At 38.0% G+C, this 21,259-nt stretch overlaps 1 protein-coding gene across 1 annotated transcript in view; it reads left to right on the top strand.

The window, feature by feature from the left end:
* The first annotated feature begins 706 nt into the window (after positions 1–706).
* The window catches only part of Ccdc152 (coiled-coil domain containing 152), a 26,037-nt gene continuing 5,484 nt past the window's right edge, over positions 707–21,259 (top strand). Inside the window, exons 1-5 of the mRNA XM_048428388.3 lie at positions 707–780; positions 3,180–3,268; positions 6,176–6,281; positions 11,334–11,402; positions 14,091–14,155. Of these exons, the coding sequence (XP_048284345.3) occupies positions 765–780; positions 3,180–3,268; positions 6,176–6,281; positions 11,334–11,402; positions 14,091–14,155 (345 nt within the window). The 5' untranslated portion in view covers positions 707–764. The remainder of the gene's footprint in view (positions 781–3,179; positions 3,269–6,175; positions 6,282–11,333; positions 11,403–14,090; positions 14,156–21,259) is intronic.

Below are 21,259 nucleotides of genomic sequence, written 5' to 3'. Positions count from 1 at the left end.
GCCATTAACACATTTCAAATAATGAAGTATGAATAATCCTATTACCATTTACAAGTCGCTGCTTGACAAAATTTTAATGAAAGTAAATCTTCTATTTCTCATTCAAGACATGTTGCAGCTGATACAGTTTCAACTACTATTAGACAACACTGGAAATCATAATATTTTAGAACACAGGAAGCAAGAAACCCAATCGTCTTTTAAGTGCATAAATTCACTTAATTAGTACAACAACCTTAATGGGTAGAAACTTTTATTAATCTTTCTATACAGATAAAAGAAACTGAAAGATACTGAAAAAAAAATCATTTACCCTAGACACCTAAAGAGTTGAGCTAGAATCTACGTAAGAGTCCATGTCCTAGATCAGTAAGCCAGTAAAACAAATACAAGATGAGAAATTGTATCTGTTAACTGAATCTGGTACTTGGAAAGACCTATAAATCAAAGGAATGAATATGGGTTATTATTTATTTAATCGTGCTGACATATTAACCAAGTATAACTGTGGCTTATTCATGACTTATCCAAACAGTAATTAATTTGGCAGTCGTTGAATGTTGATCCTAAGCACATTAAGAGGCAGTATATGATTGAAGGAACCTAGAATGGCCGGTGGCAGGGGCTCCAGGAGAGGGTACTGACCGTCCACGAGAAGGGCGGACCCATAGTTGAGGGAGCCTGTTTCCCACCCGGAAGAGGACAACAGTCTAGAACGGACCAGACTGACCTCTGTCGCCCAGAGCACGTGGTTGGAGACTGGAATGTGCGCCTTGACAGGTACGTTCCAGTGTCATCCTGGGAGTTCCGAACTCCAGTTTCCATAAGTTCTTTTCCTTACACCACTTCGAAGTGTCCTGAATTTTTAGTATCTTGTCCCATCTGCTTTTCTCACACCCCTGGCCCTCGCCTGCACCCCTGCGTGTCTGTTGGGCCCCGAGGACGCTGGGATGCCTTGGTGGGCCTGAGTCACAGGTTCTGAGGGTGAGTTCTTGGAGAGTTCAGAAGAAAGAAGAAGCGACCCTGAGCCTCACTTCCAAGTACTGGCCAGGACTGGGGAGATGGCAAGTCCTGGGACACAGGACTTTTGGCTTAAAGCCAAAGAAGGAAATAGAACTATTGGCTTAGCCTGTGGCCTCGAAAGACATGAATCATTCTGCTCAGTAGAGAAGTATCGAGCACTGAATCGCCAAATCACAAGGTTCCACCGGGCAAGACCACTTCTGTTAAAAGAATCTGAACCTAGGAAATTGAGGGGAGAGAGCAATTAAGAAATCTAGAAGTGACTGGGCAGTGGTAGTACACACCTTTAATCCCTGCACTCGGGAAGCAGAGGCAGGTGGATCTACTAGTGAGTTCCCGGACAGCCAAGGCTACACAGAGAAACCCTGTCTCGAAAAACATCTAGAAATGGATGTGACAGAGGCAGAAAATAGTAATTAGAATATCAATGTTACGTTTTTGTTTGTCCTGTGATAGAGACTTCTACTCAGTTCTTCGCTGCTGTGTGCCTACCATGCGCACGAGCGTGCGTCCTCGCCAACACACACACACACACACAGGCTTGCTTGTCAAGCAAATGCACTTCCACTAATCAACATCCTCAGTCATAATTACAAGTTATGTATGTTATATGAAGAAAAAGGTGGAGCTAATCTAGGCTCAAATTAAAATACATTTAGTTCAATAATCTAGTTCTAAGGCAGAACAAGTTTTTAAAAATTATTTGAAACATTAGGGACTAAAGAAAAATAAAATTAGAGAGAAGTTTTTAAATCATTCAAATTATCCTCCTCTATTTTAAGTAACAATAACAGCTATTGATATTTTTAACTTTATTCAACAAATAATTTAACTATTTATCATGGAGGGGTCTACTATAATTATTTTTTACCGTAAGAATCAAGTTTTACTAAGGAAGTTTTGTTTTGTTTTGTTTTGTTTCAAGACAGGGTTTCTCTGTGTAGCTTTGGTGCCTGTTCTGGAACTCACTCTGTAGCCCAGGCTGGCCTTGAGCTCACAGAGATCTGCTGGTCTCTACTTCCCAAGTGCTAGGATTAAAGGCGTGCACTACCACTGCCCGGCTAGAATTTTAAATATAATTTTACTCGTGTGATACAGAATTGATAATATTTTACTAGACTGAAAATACATAACCAAAATTCAGATTTCAAAACCATTAAAGCTGCTACTATCAAGTAATAAAAAAGAAGAAAGTGCAATTTCTTGATGGAGTAATGTCAGGCAATGCCCAGTTTAACAACTACATGACCACCAAAAAGGTATTTTGAGTAACTGCTTCAGGAATTTTATCTACTGTTTACGTCCAATATATTGGCTTGTGGTCCTTCCCCAAATCTAGAATACCTGTGCGTCAGATTTGCATTTCACCACCGTTGTCAATTGTGAAAAGTCCAGCGACAAGTGTTTCATACTTTGACATTGTATTAGTCTTGATTCTGTTAAGACACTTTCCCCTCCGACATGTGAAATGCTGCCTGTATTCACTTTCTCCATCCTCTGTGAATGAGTTCACCTGTGGGATTCTGAAGCATGTTTTGTGATTGGTTCCACGGGGTTAAAACTGAAACTTTGTGTTTATTTCAGTTCTTAGGAGTTACTAAAAATTAATCATATCCCAAAAAATGGGAAAAATGGAAAAGCATAGAAATACTGAAACATTTTTGTGAGTAATTATTTTCTATGTATCCTTTATATAATAAACATGCTGCCAAACAAAATATAAAACATATGCAAGCTAACAAGGTATCTGTGGCATAGCATTTAAGAAACGTGTTTAGCATATCAAGTGAGAATGCTTACCTTTAAAGTCACACCTCAGATTGGATAATAGATCAGATTTTAAGTCCAGCCAGACTGATATGCAGAGAGGTGAGTGTTAGGCAGTGGCATTAGAAGATTTTATTAAATATTGGAAACATGTAATTTCTCTACATGTATACATAACCCTACAAATTTTAGGTGTGTTTAGAGAAAATTTGGCAGAGGTGGGTGTGGTAAAGAGTAGAGAAAACAATGCATTTCACTTCTGCTAATACTGAGTGTAACTAAAGTTCTCCAAGTAAAATGGAGCTCAGAGGATAATTAATGTTTGAACTATGACCAGTGTTGTGATACTCTGGGTCTTCCTTAGTATTGTCTGCTCTTCGTTATTTCAGGCATGGCTCAAAGCAATGAAGAAAGTATGAAAAAGATTAGCAATGTGAATCTTGACAAACTGATAGAGGACTTCTCACAGATAGAAAAGGTATGTAAAGACACATACAAGTGGCTGCAGCGAAACAGAAAAGATTTTTTTCAGGGAGAAGGAACTGGGAAGAAAGGGAAATTCATTTTTAAAAAAGTGACCCAGGTCTGGAGAGACTGCTCAGTAGTTAGGAACACTGGCTGCTCTTAAAGACGAGGGTTCAGTTCCCAGCACCTACATGGCAGCTCACAACTGTCTGTAACTTCAATTCCAGAAGATACACCACCTTCCTATGGCATTTAAGGACACTATGCACTCGTGGTACACTTAGATGCAGGTAAAACACTCACCCACATAAAATAAAAATAAGCAAAAGTTTTAATTTTAAGAATATAAGGCAGTGTCTGCATTTGTTTCCATGAGCAGCTATTTCCTTACTGGGAGACCCAAACCTTAAGTTACATTTTTCATTGTCTGACTATTTTTGTAGGCTGTATTTCTTTGTGAGTACTAATAAACTTCGTGTAGTTTAGTCTTCAGACATGAATTAGCTATGTTAGCTAAATAATAAAAGTGTGACCAGGCATGGTGGCACACATAGTTAATTTGCGGATTCTGGAGGCAGAGTGGACTCAGGTGGACCTCAGTTCAAGGACAGCCTGATCTACAAAGCAAGTTCCAGGACAGGCAGAGCAACCCAAGGAAACCATGTCTCAAGAGGAAAAAAGTGTGAAGGCTAAGAATTCATGGGAATGCTGATTTGTTGTCTCCAAATCTCAAAGAATATTATGCCAGAAATTTGAGAACACCAATAAACTTACTTTTTTCCCACTGTATAATATTATAGTAAAATGTATCATTGTTGAATAAACATAGCTTTTAATTTAAAAAATGAGCCAGAGTTGAATAGCAAAAGTGTGTTTTGCTAAATCCTTTCTTATATTTTAAACTTTAATGTTTTGTATATTCTTTGGCAATTTCATACATGTTTGCAATGTTTCTTACTCATATTCAACCCAAACCCTCCTCATATACCGTAGAATATCCCCCAGTACTTTCCCTTCCCACCATCTCATCACTAGCATCCTTCCTCCTCCTCCTCCTCCTCCTCCTCCTCCTCCTCCTCCTCCTTTAATAGCTCACTAAGTCTGGTTAGTGCTTCCTGCGTACATAGGGATGTGACACACCCGACCATCAGTGAGGAAGAGAGCCTCATAGGCCCGTTCCCACTCCGCTGGATTATTGATGGGCTTGATCTTGTACAGGCCGTGGCTATGAGTCGTGAGTACAACAGCTACGGCCTATCCCTGTCCAGAGGACAGCGTTTTACAACTCTCCTATTCCTTCTGCCTCTCTTCCATAATGCCCTTTCTCTTTTTAACTTATTTGTACTAATATATAAAAATGTTCCTATCACAAGGAAACAAGCAGTTGATGCATTTTTGCTAAAGTTAAGGGAATGCCAGAATGTCCACAAACTCTAAAATAGTTTTAATGAAAGTAAAGTAGGTTCATGTTTCAGTCTTACCATGATGATTACTTATAATATGGAACATACATGTATTCAGTTTTTCCCCTCTCCTATCTCTTTTCCTTCTAATAGCCTAAAATTTGGATTTTCTTAGTCCAGAAATTAATATAGCAACAGGGAAAAGAAATAAGTACTCTTGTAAAAAAGGAATCAGTGCCATATGTTTGGACATGAATTAGAAATACATTATCGTATTCTCAAGTGTCTTAAAAGAAATAATTGTTCATTTTTTAATTTGATATAGTATTCTGATATTTAGAATTTTACCTCCTAGAGAAATACATAAATGGTAATACAGATGAAGTAATACAGCGTGAGCTGCGGAAGATAAAAGTGGGGAAGTGAATAGAGGTGCAGGAAGCACAAGATCAATGGTGAATTGATGTACTTGAAGAGTACAAGGAAGCTTATTGTACTGTTAACAACGATCCAAAGAGACATATTCAGAATGCTTCTTTATTGTCTGTAAAAGAGAAATTATAAACAACAAAATTTTCCCTAATAGCAGCTTCAAAAGTAAGACTCAGAATAGCTGTTAAGAGAATGCAGTAGATTTGCGCTTGTGCTATTGTCTCCCAGATAACAGTGCTAAGTGGAGCAGCTAAGTGCAGAACAGATTAAATAGTGTAGTTATGTCATCATAAAGTCATCTGGAAAGAGAAGTTTTAAGACAAAACCTCACTGTCGTCTCCAGGACACTGGGCTCAGAAGATCCTCCTGCATCAGCCTCCAGAGAGGCTGGCTACAGGCATCTACCATTATGCTTGGTAGATGCCTTTGATTGACATGTAATTAAAGGTTAAATAATTGAAAGAAAGGTGCTCAGACTAGGTCATATTTTCCTCTTCTTTGGAACAGGCTGATTTAATATTTTGCCATGCCCCTTTCTCCGAGAGAGAGAGAGAGAGAGAAAGAGAGAGAGAGAGAGAGAGAGAGAGAGAGAGAGAGAGATGCTGGAACTGAAATCCAAGGGGGCCTCATGAATGTTAACATAGCACGTCATCACTGGCCTGCATCACCAACCCTACTGTGTTACTTTTAAAATAGAAAATAGACCAGGAAGTCATAATTGTAGTGAGGGTACTCACTACAGTGACTGCCATGGTGCCCTGCATGTGTGACCTACTTTAAGTGCACATAGAACTTTTAAGATCTTTGTCTGATTGCACTCTTCTTAGCGTAGTTTTAAGAACATGAAAACCTAGAATGAAGGAAGTCGTCTGCTACCAGAGGCTATGCGTGTAAAAAGGGGAATATTGAAGGCTCAGTACACTAGTTTGTTTAAAATTATATCCCATATTCAGTTATTAGACTTTCAGATGTTAAGTGGGTTTTGTTCTTATTTGTCTTCATATTTGTCTTCTTATTTGTCTTAACAAAAGAGTCAAAATAGTGTCATTTATTTTGTGATAACATGCTCCCAATTTCTTCTGCAGAAAATGATAGAAACCACTGGAAAGAACAATCATTTGGAAATTCAGCTGGAGAAGAGTAATAGTTTATTAAAGATAATGCAAACAAAAGAGGCCATGATAAAAGAAGGTCAGTTCTCCACTGCCTAAGGAAATAGTAGTCTAATGAGGGTACTCACTCCAGGGACTGACCTTAGACCCTGTGTGTGTCACCTACCTTAAGTGCTTGTAGTATTTTTCAGACTGTTGTCTCATTGTACTCTTTTAGTATACCTCCAAAATATGTGAGAAACCTAGAATGAAGAAAGTTAAGTCTTCTGCCAGACACTACCTAGGTAACACATGGCATATTGAAGGCTCAGTACAGGTCTATAAAACCAAATGGGGCAAAACTTGATTTCCTATTATGTAAATGTAAGATGGATCACCAGTTTTAAGAGTTTAAAATGGAGCTGTGAGCTGACAAGGTGGCTCAATGGGTAAAGGCACCTGTGGGCAGGTCTAGACCTAGTTTGATTCACAGGATCCACATAGGAAAAAGAAGACCAACTTCCCCAAAATTGCCCTCTAATTTAACACGTCACACTTACATGCACACATGCATATGCACAGACACACAGCAGTAAATGTGAGAACATTTTTTAAATGAAACCATGTGCTTGTATTTTCCTTTTGGGTTTTTTATTTTTATTGCTTCTTTTATTTTTTGAGATTATAATAATATCATTTTCCTCTTCCCTTTCTTCCTCCAAATCCTCCCCGTATCCCTTCTTGCTTTCTTTCAAATGCATAACCTCTTTTTTCATTAATTGTTGTTACATGAATATATGTATATGTGTATACATGTATATTCTCAAATATAACCTGCTTGGTCTGTATAATGTTACTTGTATGTATGTTTTCGGAGCTGACCATTGAGCACATTTATTTTCTTCCTGTGTCTATTGAGAAGCCCTAAATAGCAATGATCCAGTGCCAAGATCTTGTCTTCAAGTACCTTCTCTAATAAAAAGAACTGAGTGAGTGTAGGGTTAGGATTAAATTTGTACTGTAAGACTGAAGTATCTTGTAGTGTCAGAAGAAAGACAATACTCAAACAGAAAAAATAGCCAGGTGTGGTGTTACATTACAGGATTCCAGCACTACTCAGGAAACTAAAGGGGAAGGATTATGAGTTCAGTTCAACTTGGGGGGGGGGGGGTTTCTCATTATAAAACATGTTTTTTAAAAAGTGAAAGAGAAGGCAAGAGCCCATAATGATGGAATTTGTCAAAAACAACTCAGAAATCAACTGAAAGAGCTCTCAATGACCAAAGCTGAAATAATTTCAGCAACAAGAAGAATGGTATTAAATTATACCCATAATGCAAAGCAAATAACCTTAATCAACTTTTATAAATAAATAATAAAGGAAAAAGAGATCTCCCATGTGGCGGAATTCTAAATGACTTCCGTAGATAATTTGTTCTAAATAGGTGGAGCTTGACTCCACTGGGTAAGCGTCAGCTGAGTAGAGTCGTTTCCTTTACTGTAGGGAAGCACACAGTGTAACAAGGTGGAGTGTGTAAATTACATGGTGCTAAACCTTGACACTGGGCAAATGCTACCTCTGCCACGTGATCAGTGACATCAGAAACGATGCCTTGTTAACTGTCTGTATGTTTGATGTGGTATGATATGATGAAAATGATGTTTTGCTTTAGTTTTTTAACCTTCTCCCCATTCCACAACCCCAGTCTAATCATGAGGTAAACATCAGCAGATTCCCACAGAGGGACATGACAGAATACCTGACCAGTATCTCAAGGATTGTCAAGGTCATCAAAACCAAAAAAACAGAATTCAGAACCCAGAAGCCTAAGACGACATGGCAAATAATAAGTATAAAATGGTATGGTGGAAGCCCGTAGGGCAAGCAAAAGAAGTTAATATATGAAAATGTGAATAAAGCATGAATTTTAGTTAATAACATCAATATTAGTTCATAAATTACAACATATATACCATACCAATATAGAGTATTAATAATAGGGGTAACTGGCCATATAATGTATATTATTGTATATTAGTGATTATATAATCAAAAATTATATATCAGAAATGTCATATATTTTCTATACATCTAAAATTTTACCAAATGTCAGAAAGCTAAAACTACAAAAAACTTTATAAAGTACTTGTATTTACTATGGAAAAGCTTTTTCAAAGAGTATGACACTGTAAGTCAAAATCATAATAGAAATTATTTTATTTTGAATTTATTAATTGGTAGACATTTTTGGAAGGTTTAAAATATATAGAGAAAAATGAATGAAAGTATAAAAATTCCCATATATTTTCGGTCTTCAGTTTTCTTATCATCAACACCTTGTATTTGTTACAGCTCCTCGGGTAATACTGAATTGGTAGATATTTAGTTAATAAAATCCAAAGTTTACTTAGTGATCACTTCTTGTGTTATTCATTCTATGGATTTTGATAAATGTGTAATGACATTAGCATATTATTTATCATTACAGTATCAAACCAAATACTAGTTTCACTGCCCTAAGAGATTCCCAGTGCTCTGTTTATATATCCTCCCTTCCCTTGATCCCTCTGGATGTCTGATCTTCACTGATTTTACTGTGTATAGGTCTTCATTTTCCAAATCATCATATAGTTGGAATCACATAATAAACAGCTTTTTCAGACAGTCTTCTATGACTTTGCATTTAAAATTCCTTCATGTTTCTGTGCTCAATAAAAAACTTATTTTTATTGAATTTTGTGGCAGAACCACAGTTTATTCATTCACCTATTAAAAGACTCATTGTTCTCACCCAAATTTTAACTGTTATGAATATGACTACTATAGTCATCTCGGTCCAGGTTTTTGTGTAGCTTCTTGACTAATACCAAAGAATGTCAATCTTGGACACTTTGTAAGAGTGATCTAGAGGGCAATAATAATAGTGTTGAAGACTAAGTACTGGAGGAGTCATTTATAGGCTTAAGTTAACTATCTCTACTGTAACAACCACTTAGGGAAAATTAACCTAAAAAGAAGTTCATTTAGGGCTTACAGTTTTGGAGTGTCCAGTCCCTGACCATGTGACACCGCTGCTCTGGGCTGGTGCGGCAAGTGATGCCACGACACGCAGCAGAAAGGGCCCTTAAGCCTTATGCCTGAATGTGAACCGAGGAAGAGAGCTGGATCCCACAGTTCCCTTTGAAGGCATGCATCAGTGACCTAACTTCTTGCTAGATTCTGTCTCAAGGTTCTACCACCTCCTAGTGGCTCCATGAGCCAAACCTTTATTTAGCACATGAGTCTTTGGGAGAAATTTCAGGTCAAAGCTGTAAGTTATGTTTTAATTGTATTTAAGATTTCAAACTATTCTGTGAAATATTTACTAACACACGAATTTATAATTAATACTAGATCCTAAATTTGCACTAAAATCATTAAATTATTAAGAAATAGCTTAATAATCAAGAAAGTTTTAATAAAACAGCATAATAAATTCTAGGGAAAAGGATAATGTAGATTAAAGTTTACAAAGACCATGAAAAGCTTTTATTCTAAATCATTGAATGGCATTCTAGTTCATGAAGAATTCCTTAGCTAGCTAATTTCTAATGTGGAAAAGTATGGTGAGCCTGCCATCTTGTGTTCAAATTTTAAAAATACTTTAAAAACCTCCAGTATGCACAGAGTAGCAAGGTGGTTTTCATTTGCTGATTACTGAAGAAACTTCAACTACCTTATTTTACTAATTGCTGGATTCCTTACAATAAATGATGTTCATTATAATAAGGACAAGTACTGGCCAAGCACATGTCTCTTATTCTATCACCTAGCACAGTAGCATGTGCGAAGCAAGTTATCAGCTAACGCCTGTCTGGGAAATGTAATTTAACCATCAATCCATTACTGGGAAATTGCAACACAGAGAAAGGAGAATGTGATGGAGAGCTTTGTGTGAGTGGGTGGAAGAACAGAAAGAACAGGAAAGGGTGAGAGGCCACAAATGGGGAACCTGTTACTGGTGTGAGGCTTTGAGCTTTTGCAAAATATTTTTCATCATCATGATTGAAGAAAGTATTTTGCATTATGTATGAAGCCACTGGCACTTAGGTTGCTTTGTAAGTGTTTTGGGGTTTTAATGCTTTCATAGCATTGTCTTGCCCAGTACTTAGTTTTGAGTACCAAGAGAAGGAGCCTATTGCTCAGCAGTAACAAAAACCTGCTCTTACACCGTCTCACTAGCCGTGGCCCTCCACCTTTGAACAAACTTAATGTGACTTGACTCTTTTTTAAGAATGTGCTTTCCTGGAAGAGTTGCATGGGAACACTCTTGGTGGTTCCTAGACATGCCCAGGTGTGGAGCACTTTCAGGGAAGACATTGTTAAGGCACAGGGGACGGTCTACTATACTGTGCCTTAGAGAAGTTATTGCTAAGTGTTGGGATTCATTTCACGTAAAAGGTGAATTAAAATACTTACTGTATGTGTTGGCTAGTTTTCTGCTCACTTGACAAAAGCTAGAATCATCAGAGAAGAGGGAGCTTGCTGAGAGGTGGTGGTGCATGCTTTTAATCCCAGCACTTGGGAGGCAGAGTCAGGTAGATTTCTGAGTGTGGAGTCATCCTGGTCTACAGAGCAAGTTCCAGGACTTCAGGGCTACACAGAGAAACCCTGTCTCAGAGAGAGAGAGAGAGAGAGAGAGAGAGACAGACAGACAGACAGACAGACAGACAGACAGAGACAGAGAGAAAGGGGTGGGGAAAGGAGAGAGAAGAGTACAGACAATCTCGTTTGAGAAAATGCTTCTACAAGATCAGGCTATAGGCAAGCCTGTAGGACATTTTCTCAATTAGTGATTTATGGGGGAGACCCTGTGGATAGAGGCGCCCATGGGTGGTCCTGGGTTCTATAAGAAAGCAGGCTGAGGCTGAGAAAGTCATGGGGAGCAACCAGTAAGTAGCACTCCTCCATGGCCTCTGCATCAGCTCCTGCCTCCAGGTTTCATCACAGGAATAATGAATGGCCTTAAGACACCATATATTGTAACGTACCTTGAGATGTCTGCTTGCTTTATTAAGATCACATAATTTTCAGTTAAATATTATTTTATTTCAATTCTTTCAATCAAGATTCCAAGATGATTTTCAAATAAATGTATCTTTTATGTTTTAGAATGTGCTACTCTTCATACTATGATAAAAGGGCTACAGCAGACTATTCAGTATCAACACAATTTGAAAGGTAAGTTGGAGAAATTGTTCTTAAAATCATGGTTTGGGGGAGGATAGTTCATTCAATAAATTGCTTACATGAGTACAATCCATAGGAAGTGTATTTAAAAGAAGGAAGAGGAAAGGGAGGGAGAGAGGGAAAGAAGGAGGGAAGGAGGAGTGAGCAAAAGAAAGTCAGGTATGGTGGTATCTGCGTATAAACACAACATGGTAAAGGCAGAGACAGGTGAAGCCCTATGGCTCATTCAGGGGCCACCTAGACTGACCTACTTGGCAAACTCCAAACCACTGAGAGACTCTGTCTCAAAACACAAGGTGTGTTGGTATTGTTGGTAGAATGTAATGTAGCCATTATCACAGACTAGTGATTACTCAGAAAAATGAAACCTAGAATTACCATTTGATTCAGAAATTTCACTCTGAGGTATTTACAAAAAAAATAAAAATCAGATACATAAAATTTTGTATGCTAGTATTCATAGCAACTTTAATCACAAAGGCCAAAAGGTGGAAACAGCCTCCTGTAGATTGGATATAAAATGTGCCCCCAAAGGTCTTTGTGCTGCCACAGGCTCAAATCAGTGGGTACAGTCATGAACAGAAACTCACAGAACTGTAAGCAAAATAACCCTTTTCCTCTTTGTAAATGTCCATCAAAATAACAGAGCTGAGTAATGCCAGTGTTCATCTACAGATGGGTACAGAGAGGTATATGCATAGGGCGAAATGGTAGACATCCTTAAGATGGAGTGAAATTTGGATACATGCTGCAACATAAACTTGAAAACATTGTGCTAAGTGAAATATGCCAGACAAGTACAGAGACTCAGAGACTATCTGGTTTCACTTATGACCGGTACCTAGAGTAGTAAAATTCATAGAGATGGAAATAACAAGTTACCAAGGGCTGGAGGACAGAATAGGAGAAATTAGTGTTTGACAGACACAACATATACACTATGGGAAGATACTAAGTTCCAGAGATGGAAGTCAAGATGGTTACTCACGTTATACTTAGTGCCTCTGAACTGTGTGCCTAGAATAGCTGAGGCAGTAAGTGTTGTTGAATATATTTCATCACGACAAAATGGTGCCTAGGCTTTTAAAGCATAGGAAACTCAATCATAAAGAAAGCCCATTTAAAACAAGAAAAAGAAGACCCATTTACATTAAAGAGATTGAAGTCCTCTGAAATATTGCTTTTTAACTTCAAGGATACAGTCTATTAATAATATGTATTTCAACTTGGAAACTTACTTTGTCCCCATAACTTTAAAATCCCATACAATAGAGGGAAAACAAAAGTTTTTCTATAGTCTTCCCTTTGCTAAAGGAAATATTGTTTTGTTTGGGTTGAAAATACTTTCCTATTTTTGGTATGTTTTTCATCTGAGAGAAAACAGTGTGTGTGTGTGTGTGTGTGTGCGCGTGTGTGTGTGTGTGTGTGTGTGTGTGTGCGTGTATGTACGTGCGCATACATGCATATATGTTGTGTTGGTTTTGTTTTGGTGACTCAGTGAGTTAGAGTAAGGTTACTTACAAGAGCATGGATAAGAAGTTATCTGTAGGAACACAGGCACTTTACCAGTGACTGCACCACTAAAGAAAATGTCTCCCCCTCCATAGCAACTATTAATTGCCTATAGATGTTCAAAGGGTTGGGGCCTCTTGAGCCCACTTCCACTCCTGGACAGGATTACAATGGGCCCAACCTTGTGCAGGTAATCTCAGCTGCTGTGACTTCAAGAGTGAACAGCCATGCTATCTCAGCATGCATCTCCAGTAATTTCCCTTCTCCGCTGTTCAGTATTCATCCATGAGTCTCTACTATATTCAAAATTCCAAGTCATCCTTACAGATTATGTCATCCTGGATAGTGTAGTTTGAATTTGTATAGCTCCTCTTTCTCACTCTATACTTCCCCAGGTTTCCTATTCCGGAATTGGAGCTTTTGCTCTGTTTAATTATTGGTGTGGGAGGGGATGCACATGTGGAATGGTTCTTATGTGAAAGGAAGAGGACAGCCTGCAGAAGTCAGTCTGTCAGTCACCCTCTAAGTCCCAAGACTGAACTCAAGTCATTAGCCTTGGAGATAGGAACGTTTACCCAGTGGAATATCCTGCCAGCCCATACTTTTATTAATTTATTTTACCTGGGTTTCTTGACACGTCTCATTTTGTACCCTAAAAAAATCTGGAGATTATAATTTAGCCCTGACTGGTCCAGAATTTGCAGTAATCCTTCTAGCTTAGTCTCCCAAGAGCTAGAATTACAATGGCAAGCCATCACACTGGCTTCTGAAATTGTTTCCCTCCTCTGCTACACACTTCTCTGTGTCTGGAATACAGTTCTCAAAGGCAGAACAAGCCTTACCTCTTAAATCTCAGCTCAGGTGACTGCTTCTTCCTCAGACCCTTACTCAATACCAGGATGACCCGGTCTGCCCCACTACATGTTCTCACAGAATTTCAAGCACAGTGCCACTATAGAAGGTTTATCTAATATAGCTATTGCCTCTGCCACACAACTAGACTATAAGTTCAGTGGAAAGCAAAAAAATTTCTTAATGTTCCTGTATTCCCAGTTTCTAGCATACTTCCAGAGCACATGCATGATCAGAAATGTAAATGTTACAGATAATCCCACATTAATTTTAAGTCTATTTAGTAATATATGTTCCTTGATTATTTGTATACAGATGAAAATGATCAACTAAAAAGAAATGTTGATTTTATGAAAGAGAAGTTAAAATCTCATGAGCAGGTGAGTTTATAGTCTATTGTATTCAGTTAGACCCTTGAAAAGCATTTGTTCATTCAAAGAAGAAGCAAGTTGACTTTTTAAATATTTTTTATTGTTTTTATTGAGCTATATATATTTCTCTACTCCCCTCCCTTTCTCTCCCTTCCCATTCAAACTCTTCCATGGTTCCCATGTTTCCAATTTACTCAAGAGATTTTATCCTTTTCTACTTCCCATGTAGATTAGATCCATGTATATTTCTCTTAGGGTCCTTTTTTTTTTTCTAAGTTCTCTGGGATTGTGAATTGTAGGGTGGTTTTCTTTGCTTTATGTCTAAAAGCCACTTATGAATGAGTGTTATATTTATCTTTCTAGGTCTGGGTTACCTCACTCAATATGATGTTTTCTAGATTCATCCATTTGCCTGCAAATTTCATGATGTCATTATTTTTTTCTGCTATGTAGTACTCCATTGTATAAATGTATCACATTTTCCTTATCCGTTCTTCGGTCGAGGGGCATTTAGGTTGTTTCCAGGTTCTGACTATGACAAACAATGCTGCTATGAACATAGTTGAGCACATGTCCTTGTGGTACAATTGAGCATCCTTTGGATATATATCCAAAAGTGGTATTGCTGGGTCTTGAGGTAGGTTGTTTCCTAATGTTCTAAGAAATCACCACACTGGCATCCGAAGGGGCTGCACCAGTTTGCACTCCCACCAGCAATGCAGAAGTGTTCTTTTTACCCCACAATCTCTCCAGCATAATTTGTCATCAGTGTTTTTGATCTTGGTCATTCTTACAGGTATAAGATGGAATCTCAGAGTTATTTTGATTTGCATTTCTCTGATGGCTAAGGATGTTGAACATTCCCTTAAGTGTCTTTAAGCCACTGTTGAGAATTCTCTGTTTAGGTCTGTACTCCTTTTTTTATTGAATTATTTGTTCTTTTGATGATCAATTTCTTGAGTTCTATGAATGTTTTGGAGATCTGCCCTCTGTACAATGTGGAGTTGGTGAAGATCTTTTCCCATTCTGCCATTTTGTCTTGTTGACTGTGTCCTTTGCTTTACAGAAGCTTTTCAGTTTAGAAGGTCCCATTTATTAATTATTTTTCTCATTGTCTTTGCTACTGGAGTTATATTTGGGAAGTGGTCTCCTGTGCCAATGCTTTCTAGCGTACTTCCCACTTTCTCCTCTATGAGGTTCAGTGTGGTTGCCTTTATGTTGAACTTTATGTTATGGCTTTGATCAATTTGGACTTGAGTTTTGTGCATGGTGATAGATATAAATCTATTTTCATTCTTCTTCATGTTGATATCCAGTTATGCCAGCACTATTTGCTGAATATGCTTCCTTTTTCCATTTTGTATTTTTTTGTTTCTTTGTCAAAAATCAGGTGTTCATAAGTGTTTGGATTGATATTTGGGTCTTCAATTCGGTTCCATTGGTCCTCCTGTCTGTTTTTATGCCAATACCAGACTGTTTTCAGTACTGTAATTCTGTAGTAGAGTTTGAAGTCAAGGATTGTGATGTCTCCAGAAGTTGTTTTATTGTACAGGATCGTTTTGGCTATCCTGGGGTTTTTGCTTTTCCATATGAAGTCGAGTATTGTTCTTTTGAGGTCTGTGAAGAATTTTTCTGGGATTTTGTTGGGCATTGCATTGAATCTATAGATTGCTTTTGGTAAGATTGTCATTTTTACTATGTTAATTCTACCTACCCGAGTGTATGGGAGATCTTTCCATTTTCTGGTGTCTTCTTCAATTTCTTTCTTTAAAAATTTAAAGTTCTTGTCATACCAGTCTTTTAGTTGTTTGGTTACAGTTACTCTGAGATAATTTATGTTATTTGTGGTTATTGTGATGGGTAATGTTTCTCTGATTTCTTTCTGAGCCCATTTATCATCTGTGTACAGGAGGGCTACTAATTTTTTTGAGTTAATCTTGTATCCTGCTACATTACTGAACGTGTTTATGAGTTGTAGAAGAAGTTCCTTGGTAGAAATTTTGGGGTCCTTTATGTAAAGTATCATATCATCAGCAAATAGTGAGAGTTTGACTTCTTTTGTGATTTGTTTCCCCTTGATCTCCTTTTGTTGTCTTATGGCTCTAGCTAGAACCTCAAGAACTATATTAAAATAGATATGGAGAAAGCGGACAACCCTTTCTGGTTTCAGTGGGATCACTTTGAGTTTCTCTCCATTTAGTGTGATGTTGACTGTTGGTTCACTGTATATTGCCTTTATTATGTTTAGGTATGTTCCTGAAGCAAGTTGTTTTAATTAACAAACACACCAAAAATTATGTAAGTGTAATATATATATATATATATTATAATTATGTAAGTGTAATATATATGTTATATATGTAAAAATCTTTAATAAATGAATGTTAACTTTTGTAACTTGTAGACTTTTTTACAAAACATAATGCACTAATACCACTTACACACTTACTTACTTACACTGTTTCTTTTTACCAGGAAGAAATGTAATTATTTTGTTACATGGTTTTCAATTGTGCTAATAGACTAACTTTAGAGTATATTCTGTTAGTTAATAGAATATTTTAATTCTTTTACTATAAAAGAATGAGTCTATATTCATTGTCATTTGGGTGATCATCACAGCGTCCAAATAATGGGGGGACTTCATGTAGAGCACACATTAGTTCTTTCCAGTGATCATTATACTCTGCTACATTGACTTCCATCCTTCAAAAACAGTGTAGTGATATGAACTGCAGAACATGTAGCACAGTGTCTCAAAAATGCAAAAGGCAAAAAAAATGCTAATTCCCAGCCACCTATCCATTGAGGTGGTTTGTTGGATAACCTTTTTCTCATTTCCAAGAACCAACATATCAAACTCAAAGACCTCCAAAATTCATGTTGAGTCTGTACAGGCTTAGCTTGAAGTATCTTCTTATAACTTGATGAGTTCCTGTGTGCCAGGCTCTTAAGGAAAACACTGCTTGTCTTAGCACCCAACCTGGGACTTCTGTCTGAGTCATGCCCACCAGTAAGAAAAAGCATCCGCATGTGCTCTTGGAGGACTTAGACTTCCAGTTAAGTATCTCTGTGATACTTTTCTCTGTTCTTCTTTCCTCTCCTTCCTTAATTCTTCCCTGCTCCTTTCCAAATCTTAACTGCCGAGCTCCACGATAGATGATGAGTCAGTTTGCAGTCCAGGTAGAGAAACATAAAATGTTACCCTTTTCCCTTCTAAAACTTCAGGACTGACCATGCTCCTTCAACATATATATAACTCAGTGGGATGAAAAGTATAAAGCACCACAATCCATTTTTAATTTTTTAAACAACTTGCCCAAAGTATACTTCTTATATGGCCTCAATACAATGATAATTTACTAATATAGACCCTCATGCTAAAACCAAAACTCATGGAGAACCACTTCTTAGGAACAAACATGGAAGATGCTTAATAGAAATACTTGCTAGGTGATTCTGTACATTACACATAGAAAATTCGTAAGTTTCATGAGACAAGAACACAGCCAGAGCTATTCATTATAATTTAAAGTTCCCAGAAACTAAATAAAAAAGCAGCCAACTACCATTTCCTAGGGATTGGCATTATTAAGGAAAAGAAGGTATTATTCCTTTGGACTTACACAGGCTAAAATAATAAGAAAGATCTCTCCCAGTCCCCTCCGATTTAGCTCCTACCTCAGCCCACATGTATGATAGCCCTTATGTCAAGAAGCTGGAGTAAAATTATGGATTTTACCAGATTAATGCATGCCTTCCACTTAGTAGTGGCATCTGCAGGTGGAAAGGTACATAGAATTTTCTCATGCTTCTTAGAGCAACAGTGACCTACTCACCTCATGTATTTATAGGGAACATTCTCTTGGCTCTTCTAGTTGCCCATCTAGAAACCTGGATACACACAAATGGGTAAAATGGCGGCTTTGAGGTTCTCCCTGCATTGACTCTGCCCAGCTTTAATCACATCTAAAAGTCTTAAAGGTTTGGTCAATCCTGCAACTTCTGTAACAGGATAAATAGCACAAATGACAGTCTAGATCATGCGCCTTAAAACTGGTTGTCCTGGCTGTTTTTATGTTGCTGCGGCAAAAGACACTAACAAAAGGACTTAATGATGAAAGGATTTATGCTGACTCACAGATCAAAAATCCACTATACCTTCATGGTTGAAAAGGCAGGAGCTAGAAGCAACTGGTCTTATCACTTACAGCCAGGAGACGGAGAGGGGTAAAAAAGCATTTGTTTGGTTTCAACACTTGTTATAGACCAGAACACACATGCACACATGCACACACACACACAATTAAAATGAGTCCTCCCATATCAATTAACATAGTCAATATACTCCCTAATAGACATACCCTGGCCTATCTTCCAGGTAATTATAGGTTCTGTCAAGTCGACAACACTGTCATTCATCTCACTGAGTAATTGTATTTAATTATAGACACACCAGCCAGTACATCTAGATTTTTCTGAAGTCTTTGTTTAGTTTTACCTTCTCAATATCACTGAATATTAGGAATAACTATAAACCGTTTGTCAAAAAAAATGCTCACAAATATATGCACACATGATTTTGCACAAAATATCAGCTGTAATTTCAAGTTATACTGCAAAGCCTTAGTAATAAAAAATAGCATGGTACTAGCACAAAAACAAACATGTGGCTCAACGGACTAGAATAAAGAATCCAAATATAGACCCAGATACACAACCACACAACTTTAGGCAACAGATTATTTACAAAGATGTCAAAAGTAGATACTAGAGAAACGACAACTTCTTCAACAAGTGGGACCTAGAAAATTGGATGTCCAGGAACAGAAGAATGAAACTAACTAACTTTCCCAACCTCCACAAGAATCACCTCCAAATGGACTGAAGGGTTAGTGTGAAACATGAAATCCTAAAACTGTTAGAGGAAAACTTGGGGAAATAATTCAAGATAGAGCAAAGTTAAGAACTTATGCAGTGCCTCCAGAAAACAATGTCAAAAGCAGATAAATGGGACCTCATGGGGTTAAAAGTCTTATTACAGCAAAGAAAACTGTTGAGTAATGAAATAACCTACAAAATGGAAGAAAACCTTTGCTACCTGCTCATCAGACAGGATTAATACCTAGACTACACAAAGAGCTCAAAAATCTGTACAAAGGCCCTCTCTCTCTCTCTCTCTCTCTCTCTCTCTCTCTCTCTCCTTTTGAATAAAAATATGCTTTCAGCTACTTCTCCAGGACTCTGCCTGCCTCCTTCCATCTCCCTGCCATGATGATCATGGACTCTTAAACTGTAAGCAAGCCCCATAAACTCTTCTATCAGTTGCCTTGGTTGTGGTGTTTCTTCACAGCAATAGAAAAAGTAACTAAGAACGTGAACAAGAAGAAACCCCTATGTATTGCTAGCGGAAATATAAACTAGTCCAGGCACCATGGAAGTCAGTATGCAGGTTTCCCAAGAAACTAAAACTACATTTACAATATGACCCTGCTATACCATTCCTGGCTATTTACCAAAGAGGTTCTAGATCATCATATCACAGAATTATTTGTACATCAGTATTTATTATAGCACTGTTCATAATAGCTAAGTTATAGAGCCAACCTAAATATCCAACAGTAAAGTAATGGATTTAAAAATATATATCATTAATCAATGAGACCTCATGAAACTGAAAAGCTTCTGTAAGGAAAAGGACATCATCAAAAGGGCACCATGGCAGCCTACAAAATGGGGAAAGCTCTTCACAGCCTCACATCTGACAGAGGGCTGATTTCCAAAATATATAAAGGACTCAAGAAACTAGACATCAGCAAACCAAATAATCATATTAAAAAATGAGGCACAGGAGGGGACTCCAGCAACAGCTCCAGCCCATGCCAGGAAGATGGGTACTATTATGGTGAGCAGATATATGGTGTGGTCTGGAAGAGAGAGCGAGAAAGACTGTGTTCATATTCTATGGACAAAGGTATATCTGAAGAAGTGAAAGAGCTGAGTGGGCTGAAATGGGGGCCATGACGATGTCTGGGCCTGGGCTGCTCCTGGGACCCATGTCTGAGTTCATAGCTCTGATGCATCTCTTTTGATGTTCATGACCCCTGATACCACCAAAGCCAAGAGGACAGGACTGTACAGCATTGGCCCCACCCCCTGACTAGCTGCAACACTACGGAGAACTGGTCCTGCCCTTCACTGGCTGAAACACTCAGGAGAGAGAATCCTATATGTCACCTGGGCATCACTATAGAAAAAAAAGTCAATGAAATGATTCCTAGTGATTGATATTCTGCTATACTCATAGATGGTGCCTAGCCCAATTGTCATCAGAAAGGCTTCACCCAGCAAATGATGGAAACAGATGAAGAGACCACAGCCAAACATTAGGCAGAGCTCGAGGAGTCCTGTGGAAGAAGGGGAGGAAGGGTTATGGGAGCCAGAGAGGCCAAGGACACTACGAGAGAGAAAACACAGAGTCGACTAGAAATGGGCTCCGGGGGACTCACAGAGACTGAACCATCAACCAGAGAACGTGCATAGGACTGACCTGGGTCCTCTGCACATGTGTTCCAGTTGTGTGACTTCATCTTCTTGTGGGACTCCTGGCAGCAGGAGCAGAAGTTGTCTCTGCCTCAGTTGCCTGCTCTTAGGACCCTTTCCTCCTTCTGGGTTGCTCTGTTCACCATTAATCTCACTGCTACTTGATAAACTGTGGCTGGTTGATATACATGGAAGACCTGCACTTTTCTGAAGGGATGGGGAGAGGGAGAGACGTTACAGGGAGGGAATGGGAGAAGAGGAGGAAGGGAGGGGAAACTGTGATCAAGCTGGGGGAAATTAATTAATAAGAAAGAGAGAAACAAACAAAAATGCATCTATATACAGTGATATTTTTTCAGCTATAAAGAAAAATAAAATTAGGTTGTTTGTAGGGAAATGGATACAACTGGAGATAACCATATTAAACAAATTAAACCAATCTTCTAAAGACAATATCATTATATTTTCTTTCATTTGTGCTTCCTAGATTTTATATAAATACATAAAATCATGCACATATATTTGACATGAAGGTGGAAACAAAATATCTTGAACAAAGACTTGAGTAAG

Source organism: Myodes glareolus, chromosome 15 (assembly GCF_982192425.1).
Source record: "Myodes glareolus chromosome 15, mMyoGla1.1, whole genome shotgun sequence".
Classification (NCBI taxonomy): domain Eukaryota; kingdom Metazoa; phylum Chordata; class Mammalia; order Rodentia; family Cricetidae; genus Myodes; species Myodes glareolus.
The sequence above is the reverse complement of the archived record's forward strand: the minus strand, read 5'-3'. Positions and strand labels throughout refer to the sequence as shown.